At 39.9% G+C, this 15,947-nt stretch overlaps 1 protein-coding gene across 3 annotated transcripts in view; it reads right to left on the minus strand.

Moving 5' to 3' along the window:
* LOC117530714 (testican-2-like) overlaps positions 1-15,947 on the minus strand; it is a 255,415-nt gene that overhangs the window by 40,563 nt on the left and 198,905 nt on the right. For all 3 annotated transcript variants that reach the window (XM_034193608.1, XM_034193607.1, XM_034193609.1), the window contains one exon: positions 1,932-2,046. In XM_034193608.1, coding sequence (XP_034049499.1) covers positions 1,932-2,046 — 115 coding nt within the window. The remainder of the gene's footprint in view (positions 1-1,931; positions 2,047-15,947) is intronic.

Here is a 15,947-nt window from a genome sequence, read left to right on the forward strand (position 1 = left end):
TTAAGTGTCTACTGTATATTAAATAGAAAAAAATATGGTAGAACGTTGCGAGTACAATGGACGTCAAGCAGGAAATGACCACGACAGTGGTTTGTTTTCAGTGGCTCGCTGGTTACTATGCGCGTTGCTATGTGCGCACACATCAGGGACCCGGATGTCCGACCGTACCTGTTATTGATAATGTGAGTCAGGGACATTTAGGTTTGCTATGAAATGTGTGGATTGATATGTGAGCTGCATGTGAGCCGATGACTTACATTCTAAGTTAGAAATTTTGAGGTAGAAATAACATAAATTTTAATCTACAAACATTCAAAAGCCACTTGGGACAAATTAAAGATATTCCACTGGCAGAACACGGCATAATTATTCACCAGTTTGCTAAAATTATGCGGAAGGAACAAGAATGAAATGTCTAAAACAGGAGATTTTTTTGGTTTGTTGTAATAGTCAGTGCGTTTCTACATGCACTGTGAATAATTTGCACACAACTTTGATATCCCAGACAGACTCAGTACATGGCATTTGACAATGAAATGAAGGCTAATGTGTCTTGTTGTGGCACCATGTAACATATAGCAGGCAACATGGAGGCTTCCACACATAAGAAATGGAGAAATTCTCTTACTATAGCAGCAATGTGCTGCACACCCAACCTTGATATAATCAGCGTTAGTTAATACAACAAGTCTGGCAATCTACAGAAAACTAGGGTGTACAGCTAAATGATCATCTGAACATGTAATCCAGTATAAAAACCCCACCACACTTAGTCTTTTAGCTTTGGAAAAGATGATATAGGTAGATTAAAAACACATTCTGCACAACAACACCACTTAAAGAGTAACCAGTACTGTGGTACTGAGATAGTTTCACAAAGTCAAACTCACTGGGTGAACTATTATAATAATATTAAAGAGAAAGTGTCCTGTAACCTCAACTACACCTGCTCCTAATTTTCTATCATGTATGTAATAAGATTATTCTGGCAACAAACCCACACATGTCCAGCAGGTGGTAGTCAAGGTACGTGTAAGTTCAAGCACACCTGCTCCAAATTTCCATCTGTCATCCACCAAATATCCAGCAGATGGCAGTGTTCAGCAGGTGGCAGGCAGGTCTGTGGGATTTAGTACAAGGTGAAGTCCATGCTGAAAAGATGTTCCCACTCAGCTATGGGGAAAATCACCTTTGGCTGACCTGGTAGTGCATTGGTCTCAAGAGTGAGAAGTCTGGTGTCACCACAAAGCTACACTACTACAACTGGAATTGTGATGCCACAATTGTTTTGATTTGGTTTCTTTTCTGTTTATTCTTTTATGTTATTGTTACACTTATTGTTTTAGTCTTGTGGCTGCCAGCTTTATGTTGTACATTTTTCTTTTGTTTATTGGTTAAATTTGTTTGTGTGCAATCCCACTTCTGACACCAATTGTAACACATAGCTTTGTAGCTCCAGTGGGGTTCATCAGAGTTCAAACAGCACAGTGGTTTAGTGGTTAGCACTGTTGCCTCACAGCAAGAAGGTCATGGGTTTGATTCCCACCTGTGCCTTTTTGGGGAGAACATGCAAACTCCACACAGAAAGGCCACAAGTGGGAATTGAACCCATGATCTTCTCGCTGTGAGGCAACAGTGCTAACCACTAAACCACCGTGCTGCCCGAGAAGACAAAACTGACCTCTTAATTGTTTTGGTTAGTGTAGTTTGACCTTGTTGCACTTTGTGCTGATGTATTTCTGTGGTATACAAATGAGTCCTTAAGACACCCCACTGAGGGTTGCTTTGACATTTTACCCATCTGCTCAGCGAGGGGGAACATTGGTAAATGTTTACACCCCGAATTCCCATCAGGCCTGTCTGTGGCCTTCTAAATGAGGATGATAACGTTTGCAGGAAACAGCTTTGGTTTGTGATCTCACTCTACCTACCTGTGTTCCAGCTTCTTGCGATTCACACACATGGCCCTCTGGTAGCCCTGAGTGACACACACCTTGTGGCGGCTGCACTTGACATTCTGGCACGGGTCTTTGGTGGTGTCCACGGCTGCAAAAACAGAGCCAGAGCTGTCAGTCATACTTGATGTGTTCCGGGTTGTCTGAGAGGAAAAGCACTTCTTTACCTCCCATCAGATAACTTCTCTTAGAAATAAAGATACAGAATATTACACATCATCACCCCCACCCCCCCAGCCCTAAAATTGCATAATGGAAGCTGATAGAGAGCACCGTAAATGTCAACGTGTTCCCAGTCCACATGCAACAATGATGTGGGCGGCACCAAACGGTCACAACAACCCTCTTCCCCAACTGCATGTTTTTTCTGGATAACACCGACCACATGCTTCTGCACAAAATATGTACGTACTGTATAAAGTGCAGAACTTACCTCCACCAAAGTGGTGGTGTTTTTCACCAGAATTTGTTTGTTTCTTTGTCTCTTAGCAGGATAACTCAAAACGTAACAAACAGATTTCAATGACATTTGGTTTGCAAATAGATTATGTTCTGGGAAATAAGTGATTCAGTGTTTTGAGGTGATCTGGAATATATTCTGGAACTGAGATCCAGAAGAATATTAGTCACATAGCAACATTTTACCTCAAAAAGTTGAAAGAGGATGTTGATGAAATTTGATGAGCAAAAGGATAATGTCCTAGAGATTCTATTTTGAATTTGATGCAGAACATATTTTGTATCCAGTAGAAGTTTAAGCAATATGTGGCCTTGGTGGAGGTATGCGCTCTCTGCATGTATCCTGGTTTGTGTACACTCACCGGCTACTTTATTAGATACACCTTACTGGTACTGGTTTGGACCCCCTTTTGCCTTCAGAACTGTTTAATTCTTTGTGGCATAGATTCAACAAGGTGTTGGAAACATTCCTCATAGATGTTAGTCCATACTGGCATGATGGCCTCATGCAGTCGCCCATTCAACCAGTCTGTCCATTCTCCTCTGACCATTTTCTTCCGCACAACTGCTGCTCGCTGAACAGTTTCTTTTTCTTTTTTCTTTTTTGGACCATTTCTGTAAACCCTAGAAATGGTTATGCATGAAAGTCCCAATAGATTGCAGTTTCTGAAATACTCAGACCAACACGACTGAGTCTGACTTGCTGCTGCGCCTACATCATTTCGGAGCGTTAGCAGTGATTCAACGATTATCACCTTGTTTCTGCTTAAAACTGACTTTAGAATTATTTAAGAGATTTTATGTCCTTTGATCACTTTGGGTGTAAAGAGTCAGACTCAGAGAGTCAGACGTGCTGCTGTGGCACTCTGACCGCTTCCCCGTCTTTTATTATGAAATAATGCTGAATTTATGTGGAAATGATTGTTGTACAGAAGCTTCAGATATCTGTCGCTGAGCTAGATGATGACTGGGGTGCAGTTTTAAGCAGAAATGAGGCGATAATCAGTGAATTGCTGCTGACGCACCGAAATGACGCACGCGCAGTGGAGGCAGGGGGGACCGATTTTTAGGGGGACCGTTTGGTCGGTTACACCCGGAAGGGTGCAAGTCCATTTTCTCTTGTTTATACATTAATAAACTATCAGATGACAAGGATCTATTTTAGGTGTTATATAAAACAAATAATGAATGTCTTTTTCATTTGTTCAATGGTAGGAATATTTCTTAAGGTGAAAGATGGAACATTCCATTTTTCACCACATGTAATATTCTTACCATTGCACCCATAAAAGTGTAAAAGTGTACTTATAAAAGTGTAAATTGTAAAGTGTTTTCAAGCTGGTATTGATATCTGTTGAAGGGCTTTAATTCAACCAGGATCAGACCTTCCGGGAAGCACAGATTGTACATCAATGACAGAAGTAACCTTTGCATTTAAAACCATTTAAATGCTCCATCCTCACAAAAACGCAAAGGTTATGCAATATAATACATCATGAAATGCACAGCACAAAAACAAATGACATCACTGGTGTTTATCGGCAGCACTGCTGCAGACGTCTGGCTGTCATTGGAACCGTCTGCAGCCTTCTGTGGATTCCTCCGAGTGTGAGAAAACCTGACAGCGCTCGACGTGTCACATTTCACTTCCCTCCTTGTCACCGTATCTCTGTCGCTTTCTGTTTGCCTCCTAAACACATCTGTGTTTGTTGTTCCCCTGCTTTGGATCAGTTACCCTCCTTTGGAGAGTTGGAACAGTCCAAAGCCAAACTCGATTCCACTGACAGAGCGAAATGGAAGCGGCACTCCATCCTTCCTCAGCCGGCGGTCAATGCCATCTGAGCCTGGATGTCACGCTGTCCCAAACCATTTGCCGCCGTGTCAGAGAGGCCCCAGAAAACTCACAGGCTGACAAAAAGCCGAGAGAAAATTTAAGCTGTGAAATCTTGAGTCAGCTGCTTTGTAGTCCACACGGTCAACAGACAAGGTGGCTGTCCGCCAGATCCAAGTACAGCAGTACTCCAACGTATGGCAAGACGTGGGCTATTACACATTTTACTTTTTATGACATCAGTTTTTTTGTGCGTTTGTTTATAAAAAAAAAGGCTTCAAGCTTCACTATGAAATAAAAAACATCATATAAATGAAATAAAAATATTATTTTTGTAGCCGATTTTCTTTCTACAAAATGGGATGGTTGACACATATTCTATAACATAGTGAGGGACTCTAAACATCTAAATTCCTGCCCTGCTCTTTGTCCATTAACATATAGAGTATGTAATTCTTTCCAGTGGAGAGTCGATGTCATTTGTCGTAGGCATTGGTCCAATGTTGGTCTATGAGATTTCTTCCAACATAAGGCTATACATCGTTTACCATTTAGAAAGCCCAAATTCAAATGTGTCCGTTCATTTTTAGTGTAATTAGGGAATAACTGATGATTTGCAAACATTAATGCTGGATTACGGTCGCAAATTGAGTTTTACTGGTGACTCCAACGCCAGTTTGCGACCGTAATCAATTTGCAACCGTAATCCAGCATTAACGTCCACAAATCATCAAACACATGGGGGTTATTTTTCTGTAAGTAATTCGGTCGGCAAAGCTTACAGTAGCAAAGGTAGCGTGTTCCTGCGTGATTTCTCCATCTCATCAACTGCATTGAGTAATTCTGTATCAGAATCCACATCAATACTTTCATATGATAGATTAAATTCGCCCATTTCGGCATTGTCGTTGCTGCACTGGTTTCTCTCGCTCTCGGCATTATTGACATCTGCACAGCAACGCGGTCAGGTTGCAGAATAATACATCAAATGTGAAATGGCTGAATATTTTGCCACCGTCAACGCGATATTTTATGGTCTGAAATCTCACACGATTAACTAATCAGATTTGTGGAACTGTAATGTGGAAATGTAATTGGATTAGAATTGTGCTTCTCAGGGAAGAGACCAAATAAAAAGGGTCCATTAAAACAATTGGAAACAATCTTTTTCATCACCTTTTTTATCTCTTCCCAAAACATTTTTTTTTTTTTTTTTTACAATACCACATACAACGTATCAATGTTCCTCTGTGTTCTGTGCATTCTGAACATACATCAGGTACATCACCATTACATCTGTTTATGTCTACTGGTGTTACATACATCAACCATTTCAACTGTACCAATTGAAGGCATGTGTTAATGGATCTGGTATGAGTTAGAGTGCATGTTTTTGTCACATCTTCCTCTGTCAGATCTATTGATAAGTCATCCTTCCAAAACCTAAGTCTGTCATTGGAACTCTCAGAAACCCGGGATATCACTAAATTATCAAAATCAGAGATTATGCTTTTTTTTTTCTTTTTTTTTTACTATCCTTTCTCAGCATTTTCTCTAATATTGTTTGGGCTGGTTTGGACTGTTAATAATTTTGACTCGTTCTTATAAAATTTCTGAGATATCTTTAAAAAAAAAAAAATTACTCAGATGGAATTTATTGTGGAGCTCCTGGAAGTTCATTTTAACCTTTGAATAAGGTAGATGAAGGTTTTGATTGTTTCTATACCACTACTGTGCCATAATTTAAAAGTCACATCAGCTCTGCCGGGTGTGAAGAGTTGGTTGCCCCAAATTGGACTGAATCAAGATAAATTATATGCTTCATTTAGAAGATTTTAACATCCCTCCATACTCATATTTTTTAAGATTGGATTTTAACTGTTTTTCAGTAGTTCTTTAATTGAGTTTGAATATAAGTTTGAAGGGAGTCTTCATTGCAGTCCTTGAGCTTCCATGTCTACCTAATGTGGTTAGTCTGTGTAAAATGCCCTACAGCTCTACTGTGCAGCCCAATAGTTCAGCTGGAAATCTGGTAATTTTAGACCTTCATGGTCGTATGGTAAACTACAACAGGGACAATCAAAGCTTGGAACTTCTATTCTTCCATATAAACCGTATTAACATCTTGATTTTCATTACAAAAAACAAAAACAGGAGGTGGCAGAGGAATGTTCTGGAACACTTAGAGAAGTTTAGGTAGTGTATTATATTAATTCTCCCAATCAGGAACATTGTTAATGGCATCCATCTATCAATAGAATCACTTATTCCCGTCATTATGAGATTATAATTTGTTACAACAATTTGTTCAAGATCTGGCAAAATTTGTATTCCTAAATACTCAAATTGTGTATTGAACTGTAATGCCTCTGGGATTGGATTAATTTTATTTTCTACATTCAGTAGTAAGTTTCTGTGTAGGCTCTCAGCTGTCCAGGAGGTTTCCATAGTAGAGAAGCTTGAATCTTCGACTGGACTGGGTTGCTTGACGCGAGGACATTTGTGCGATTTGAAGCGAAATGTCCTTGCATCACACAAACCAGTAAGATTGAGGATTTGGATTTATTAATTTTGTAGCCTGAAATATCACTGTATGTAGTTATTTCTAAAATACTATACTATAAAGATGGGCAGCACGGTGGCTTAGTGGTTAGCACTGTTGCCTCACAGCGAGAAGGTCGTGAGTTCAATTCCTGTGGCCTTTCTGTGTGGAGTTTGCATGTTCTCCTCGTGTTTGCGTGGGTTTCCTCTGGGTGCTGTGGTTTCCTCCCACATCCAAAGACATGCGGGTTAGGCGGATTGGAATCTTTAAAATTATCTCTGTGTGTGTGGGTGTGTCTGTGTTTGTTTGTCTATTTGTGGCCCTGCGACAGACTGGAATCCTGTCCTGGGTGTACCTCGCCTCGCGCTCTATGACTGCTGGGATAGGCTCCAGCTCCCCACAACCCTTAATTGGACTAAGCGGTAGAAGATGAATGAATGAATACTACAAAGATTTGCTCAGCTTCGACAGGAAGAAAATAACATCATCAACAAATAGTGAAATCCTGTGCTCCGTGGGGCTGACAGTAATACTAGTAAGGTGAACAATATTCCCAGAACTGTGAACATTCCTGTGTTGAGCCTTCAGTGAACTGTCTGGTGTTAAAGGCTTCAGTGTTACGAGTGCAGTCACTCACCTCTCCTCTCCTCTGTTCTCCTAGTTCCCGTCCTCAGGTTGTGCGTCCCACCTGGTCCCATGATTCCAGTTTGTTTTCAGACTCCCAAGTCTGTCTGTGTGTGCACTGCAGCATGCAAATGTTCCACCACTATAAGCGGGCCCTGTTTGGCTCAGCAGGCCGTCTTACCAGCGCAGCATTAGTCATAAGTTTATTGTAAATAAATCTCTTTTTGTTCACGACCTGTTCTGTTTCTTGCTCCAAGCATGTAAGTCCAGTCCCAAGTACCGGTCCAGTCCCGTCCGGACCTCTAACCACAACAATATCATTTCATATGACTAGCAGAATGAACTTTTTCCTGTAAACTGATATCTGACTAGAACATAAACTGGAAAAATACAAGGATTGTTGCACTGAAAGCTCATAAACATCAGTCATAGATCAGCTCATAGATAAGATTTTATGACCACTTGATTTTTACTCATTTCATCTGTTCCAACAAGTATTCTGCTCTATGATTTAATTCCAGTAGCTGAATAACATCCAGACTGTACTCTGAATACTGCACCACTGTCTTAAATATTCCATGTGTATTATTTTGACTGTTTTTCCACATAAAAGACATTAAATACATCATGTTTTCAGTTAACATTGGCTGTCTACAAAAAATTAATTTGTGCTTTAGCCTGTGGAAGAACATTGTAGCTATCTGTAAGTTTTCTGTCAGAGTACAACATTTGAAAATTTCATTTTTGGCTTCCTTTCATGGTCCATAATCTTTTATTGAGACAGAGATCAAACCGGTGATATAAGTAATCCTCCTTCCCTCTGCAGCGTTTTATTGTATTTTTGATGATTAAACTTGGTGTATGAGGTTGGCAGAAGACAGAAGAGAATCAAACAAACTGGAGCGCACTGAGAAAGCACAGTTCATGCTCACGGGAGGTTGGTGGAAGGTCTTAGAGATTGGCCGATCCGTGTGGCAACTATGATAATCCAAACTTGTGTGGGGTCACTTAAGACCCCAGGGAGATCTATGAGATTTTCAACATTATAGCTTCAGATGGTATTGTAATTTGCCAACTCTAATCATTATATTTTATCATTTAGCAGGGAAGCATGGCCAACAGACCTAGAATAACAAGATTTACAGCTGCACAAGCACTGAAACTGATTATTGATGCTGACAGTGAGGATGAAAATAGCTCCATTGATGGAGATGAGTCAGCATCAGACAGTGAAGATTGTACCCCCGAGATGTCAGACCACCTTGATATAGAATTGTTATGGAATATTGTGATGCTATAACTATCCTACCATGCTATAATACATATTGTACTCAGCAAAACTTTATGTGTTGTTTTCATTTCTGATGCAAAGAAATAAAGTGCAAAGGAAAGAGGTTAATGGATATGTCTCACGTTTTTAATGTCCCAGTTAGTAAGACAACTTAAAAGTACTCATGATTGTGTCTCCGCACACGTGCTAATAATTAGTGATCTCTGATGTATTTTATTCCTCTCACTCTGAGCGTTAGCAGCTGCATTTCTGGAAAATGTTTTACTCTGCAATTCTCAGCATTTTTCAGTGTTTGACATGCTTATTAGCAAAACAGAAACATCCCAGTGACCTACAGACAGAGGGAAACAAACCTGCTCCGTCCGAAAATGAAGCTTCTGAGCTGCCGTTCGAAAGTGATGGATCGGATTTACAGAGAGGAGACGACACGCTTCACCCTGAAACGCTTAATTTTTTCATAATGTCGGATTTTGGAGCCTAAAGTGTGGTGACGCGCTGTTTGTGTGGATGCTGGTTTACTGAAGCTGTGTACATGGACGTGGGGACATCTGACACTGTCTGTAACATACTACCTGGACACAGAGATGAATTTGTTACATTGGAAAAAGTCAGAATACATTATTTCCAGGAATTAATGGATGTTATTTAACGTGCCACAATTGTGAGAGAGGCAAAGCTGGAGCTGGCGATTGCGCACACATGCTTCTTTATTCATGTGAAGTTTACATTTGGAAAACAATATATACTCAACAAAAATATAAACGCAACACTTTTGGTTTTGCTCCCATTTTGTATGAGATGAACTCAAAGATCTAAAACTTTTTCCACATACACAATATCACCATTTCCATCAAATATTGTTCACAAACCAGTCTAAATCTGTGATAGTGAGCACTTCTCCTTTGCTGAGATAATCCATCCCACCTCACAGGTGTGCCATATCAAGATGCTGATTAGACACCATGATTAGTGCACAGGTGTGCCTTAGACTGCCCACAATAAAAGGCCACTCTGAAAGGTGCAGTTTTATCACACAGCACAATGCCACAGATGTCACAAGATTTGAGGGAGCGTGCAATTGGCATGCTGACAGCAGGAATGTCAACCAGAGCTGTTGCTCGTGTATTGAATGTTCATTTCTCTACCATAAGCCGTCTTCAAAGTCGTTTTAGAGAATTTGGCAGTACATCCAACCAGCCTCACAACCGCAGACCACGTGTAACCACACCAGCCCAGGACCTCCACATCCAGCATGTTCACCTCCAAGATCGTCTGAGACCAACCACTCGGACAGCTGCTGGAACAATCGGTTTGCATAACCAAAGAATTTTTGCACAAACTGTCAGAAACCGTCTCAGGGAAGCTCATCTGCATGCTCGTCGTCCTCATCGGGGTCTCGACCTGAGTCCAGTTCGTCGTCGTAACCGACTTGAGTGGGCAAATGCTCACATTCGCTGGCGTTTGGCACGTTGGAGAGGTGTTCTCTTCACGGATGATGCGAAGGAGATGTGTTGCACTGCATGAGGCAAATGGTGGTCACACCAGATACTGACTGGTATCCCCCCAATAAAACAAAACTGCACCTTTCAGAGTGGCCTTTTATTGTGGACAGTCTAAGGCACACCTGTGCACTAATCATGGTGTCTAATCAGCATCTTGATATGGCACACCTGTGAGGTGGGATGGATTATCTCAGCAAAGGAGAAGTGCTCACTATCACAGATTTAGACTGGTTTGTGAACAATATTTGAGGGAAATGGTGATATTGTGTATGTGGAAAAAGTTTTAGATCTTTGAATTCATCTCATACAAAAGGGAGCAAAACCAAAAGTGTTGCGTTTATATTTTTGTTGAGTATAACACAGTGAGTCTAGCATGTTCAGGATTTTACCCCTTTTGTGTTTTGTGGCAAGCTTTTTTTTTTTGCTTTGAGGAGCTGGAGGGTGTGTGTGTGTGTGTGTGTGTGTGTGTGTCTGTGTGCTGCTGCTGCTCATTGCTCCTTTCAGCTCACTGCGAAAAGGAATGTCTCCAAGACGTTTTTTGCCCCCGGCAGCAGATATGGTTTTTTTAGATTTTATTGATAACAACGCTCATAATTAATTGTGCACAAAGCTGAACCTGGAGCAGAGATTGCTATTGACAGGCTGTGTTTATGGCTCATGGCCGTGAATGCACAGAAACCTTCACAAAGCTGCAGCTTTTACCGTGACTGCATCAAAATAATCAGTTTTCACTTAAAAACGAGTCATCATAACATGACATCACACTTATGTAACCTTTGAAATTAATCTGTGACTTCGTTCTTAACGTTATCAGCTGCATCCCAAAGTAATCCTGGTGGATCATCGGATAGTCACTAACAGCCTAAATCTAAGTTGTTATGATTTTGGTGCGACATGTCCTTTAAAGTGCATTTTACAAACAGACAAAGTAATCATTGTGTTTTTGCCTACTTTTTGGTAAAATAAATGACAAATTCGACTACAAATTCCTTACTACATTAGAAGATGGACAACTATATTTGGGAGTGTACTAAATGTGAAAAACCCAAAAACAATCATTTATATAGACGTATTCTAATATCAAGTCAATGAGGTCATAAATGACTGCACTCGGTCATAGAACCTCAATTCCAGTGAAATTGGGACGTTGTGTAAAATGTAAATAAAAACAGAATACAATGATTTGCAAATCCTCTTCAACTTATATTCAATTGAATACACCACAATGACAAGATATTTAATGTTCAAACTGATAAACTTTATTGTTTTTGTGCAAATATTTGCTCATTTTGAAATGGATGTCTGCAACACATTTCAAAAAACCTGGGACAGCGGTATGTTTACCACTGTGTTACGTCACCTTTCCTTCTAACAACACTCAGTAAGTGTTGGGGAACTGAAGCTTGTAGGTGGAATTCTTTCCCATTTTTGCTTGATGTATGACTTCAGTTGTTCAACAGCCTGGAGTCTCCGTTATCGTATTTTGTGCTGCATAATGTGCCACACATTTTCAACTGGCGACAGGTCTGGACTGCAGGCAGGCCAGTCTAGTACCTGTGCTCTTTTACTACAAAGCCATGCTGTTGTTGTTGAGCTTTAACTTGCACTTGTAGATTTAGCGACAAACTGTGTTAACTGACAATGGTTTTCTGAAGTGTTCCTGAGCCCACATGGTAAGATCCTTTACGCAATGATGTCGGGTTTTTTTAATGCAGTGCCACCTGAGGGATCGAAGGTCACAGGCATTTAATGTTGGTTTTCAGGCTTGCCGCTTAAGTGCAGAAAGTTCTCCAGTTCTCTCTGAATCTTCTGATTATATTATGGACTGTAGATGATGGAATCTCTAAATTCCTTGCAATTGAATGTTGAGAAACATTGTTCTTAAACTGTTGGACTATTTTTTCACGCAATTGTTCACAAAGTGGTGATCCTTACCCCATCTTTCCTTGTGAACGGCTGAAGCTTTTGGGGATGCTCCTTTTATACCCAATCATTACACTCACCTGTTTCCAATTAGGTGTTCTTTGAGCATTCATCAACTTTCCCAGTCTTTTGTTGCCCATCCCAACCTTTTTAATCGTGTTGCAGGCATCCATTTCAAAATGAGCAAATATTTCCACAAAAATGTTTATCAGTTTGAACATTAAATATCTTGTCTTTGTGGTGTATTCAACTGAACATAGGTTGAAAGGGATTTGCAAATCATTGTATTTTGTTTTTATTTACATTTCACACAACACCCCAACTTCACTGGAATTGGGGTTGTATTAGTCGCTAAAATAGCTTGGTCAGTTGAGGGTTAAAGTTGATGTTGTGGTGCATGTTCTGATTGGCTGATGCCAATTTGCTCTGTGTCCAAGGTTCAGCAAGCATGATATTCTTAGAGTCAACCAGAGGGAAATGTTGGCCATAAGAGTCAAAGGTCCGATTTCCACCAGGTAGCAAATCATGTTATTTACTTGGAAAGTCTATCCTAAGCTGTCAATATATTTATTGAAGCTGTACCTACCGTATCAGTCTATCATAGTGCTTTGTCACAGACCTTTGTTGCAAGTTGGACTAAATTTGAATGGGAATCAAAACAGAGATGATTGAGGATCAGTCAAGGACAAAGTGGTTTTGATTAAAAATCACATAAAAGGACCTGTGTCAATCTGTGACCCAATACTCATATTTACAGAACCTTGAAAAGCTTTCAGCCCCTTGGGCTTTTACACATTTTTATTTGTTTATGCAATTTCAAATTCAAAAAGCAATTCAGGTTTCTCGATATTAAACTTTCTGGTGGAAAATAAGACCAAGACATATTCAATGACTTTTAAATGTACATGTATCCATCCCCTGACTTGCTTAAAGAAAACTGGCAATAAAACTGATTATTTACATGTGTTATACCAAAGAGGACCATTACTTATGCAACCCATCATCTTGGTGCTGATATTTGTAAGAAATTTATATCAAGTTGTAGAGATTTGCTTTGAGTTTGAGTTTAAGGAGGATAATTTTTAAAATTTTAATATTGAGAAGCCTGAATTACAATTTGTATAAGAAGTTGCATAAACAAATTAAAATTCGCAAAATCCCCAATGGGCTGAATACCTTTTCATGGCACTATAATTGAGTATTATTTCGATGGCACTTTTCAAAGGCAGGAGTCACAAAGTGCTTTACATTGGCAAGTTAAAAACAAAAACGGTATAAAGTACATAAAAACACAATGCATAGTAAAAATAAATGTACCCAATAAATACATAAAAGGCAGACAGTTCATATAGTTTTTTTTTTCCAAATGCCTGGCTGAACAAAAATGTCTATTGCTCATTAAAAATTCAGCAGACTCAGCAAACTTTAAATATGTGCAGGCATTCCATAATTTCAGTGCTAGAAGACATACAAACCCTGCATTGATTGTAGCCATTCATTCACTTGTGTTTTAAATAACATTTCAACACCAGAAGGGAAAATCAAGTGGAAGTTTTAAAAGGTTTGGAGGCTCTCCGTGGTTTCCTGAATTGAGACATAGAAGTGTTTGTATGCAGTGGTGGCCACGGTTAACCAAAAAGTTAGTTTCGATAGCATTAATCTGATAACTAAAAAGTTATCTTTTATGATGATAAACCGATAAACTGCTAAAAAAAATTACTGATAACCTTTAGTATTGATTCAGACACGGCCACATCAGATTACACTGACTACGTTTACATGCAGCCAATAACCCTTTCATAACCGGAATATTAGCAATAACCCGGTTGCGCACGGCCATGTAAACACCCGCAAAAACCCAAATATGCTCATATTCGTGTTTTTAAAAACCCAAATATGACCGCTGGGTTACTCCTTTTCTAACCAGAATATCAGGTCATATAAACGCGCATCGGGATATCCCCATAGAAAGGAACATTATTTTGTGTTCTGCGCATGTCCCATCCGCAAGGAATCTTGGTCTTTTGAGTACGGCAACTACTTGTATGCGGCGCGCGCAACCCTCTGGACACCACAGAAGCAGAGGTAAACAAGTATGGAGAAATCCAGACGTGGCAGCACAGCACCACACTTTTGGAGCGAGGAGGAAATCGAATACTTCATTAGTATCGTGAAAGACATGAATATAATGTCTTTTATTGACGGTAGAAAGAGAAACAACAAACGGAAATGACTCGTGCATCTGTAAGTTGTCCATGCGTCGCTGTTTAGATGGGGATATTCCAAATGATACCAGTGACCATGTATACAGGAGTAACTCTGTCTGTTTAAGCATGTAAACAGGTTATTCCTTTTTTAAAAATCCAAAACAGTGTCTAAACGGTGAAGAAAAGTCCCTCTGTACCAGTGTTGCCACAGTTACTTTGAAAAAGTAATCCAATTACTGATTACTGATTACTCCTTGAAAAACTAACTTAGTTGCTTTAAATCAAATCAAATCAATTTTATTTATATAGCGCCAAATCACAACAAACAATTGCCCCAAGGCGCTTTATACTGTAAGGCAAAAGCCATACAATAATTACAGAAAAACCCCAATGGTCAAAACGACCCCCTATGAGCAAGCACTTGGCGACAGTGGGAAGGAAAAACCCCCTTTTAACAGGAAGAAACCTCCAGCAGAACCAGGCTCAGGGAGGGGCAGTCTTCTGCTGGGACTGGTTGGGGCAGAGGGGAGAGAATCAGGAAAAAGACATTGCTGTGGAAGACAGCAGAGATCAATCACTAATGATTAAATGCAGAGTGGTGCATACAGAGCAAAAAGAGAAAGAAACACTCAGTGCATCATGGGAACCCCCCAGCAGTCTAAGTCTATAGCAGCATAACTAAGGGATGGTTCAGGGTCACCTGATCCAGCCCTAACTACAACCCCTACAACTGCCATTAAACTTGAATAAAACAGGGATGAAGTGGAGGTGTAAGAGTCACTACAACCCCTGGCAAAAATTATGGAATCACCAGCCTCAGAGGATGTTCATTCAGTTGTTTAATTTTGTAGAAAAAAAGCAGATCACAGACATGACACAAAACTAAAGTCATTTCAAATGGCAACTTTCTGGCTTTAAGAAACACTATAAGAAATCAGGAAAAAAAAAATTGTGGCAGTCAGTAACGGTTACTTTTTTAGACCAAGCAGAGGGAAAAAAATATGGAATCACTCAATTCTGAGGAAAAAATTATGGAATCATGAAAAACAAAAGAACGCTCCAACACATCACTAGTATTTTGTTGCACCACCTCTGGCTTTTATAACAGCTTGCAGTCTCTGAGGCATGGACCTAATGAGTGACAAACAGTATTCTTCATCAATCTGGCTCCAGCTTTCTCTGATTGCTGTTGCCAGATCAGCTTTGCAGGTTGGAGCCTTGTCATGGACCATTTTCTTCAACTTCCACCAAAGATTTTCAATTAGATTAAGATCCGGACTATTTGCAGGCCATGACATTGACCCTATGTGTCTTTTTGCAAGGAATGTTTTCACAGTATTTGCTCTATGGCAAGATGCATTATCATCTTGAAAAATGATTTCATCATCCCCAAACATCCTTTCAGTTGATGCGATAAGAAAAGTGTCCAAAATATCAACGTAAACTTGTGCATTTGTTGATGATGTAATGACAGCCATCTCCCCAGTGCCTTTACCTGACATGCAGCCCCATATCATCAATGACTGTGGAAATTTACATGTTCTCTTCAGGCAGTCATCTTTATAAATCTCATTGGAACAGCACCAAACAAAGTTCCAGCATCATCACCTTGC

Source organism: Thalassophryne amazonica, chromosome 18, assembly GCF_902500255.1.
Source record: "Thalassophryne amazonica chromosome 18, fThaAma1.1, whole genome shotgun sequence".
Classification (NCBI taxonomy): domain Eukaryota; kingdom Metazoa; phylum Chordata; class Actinopteri; order Batrachoidiformes; family Batrachoididae; genus Thalassophryne; species Thalassophryne amazonica.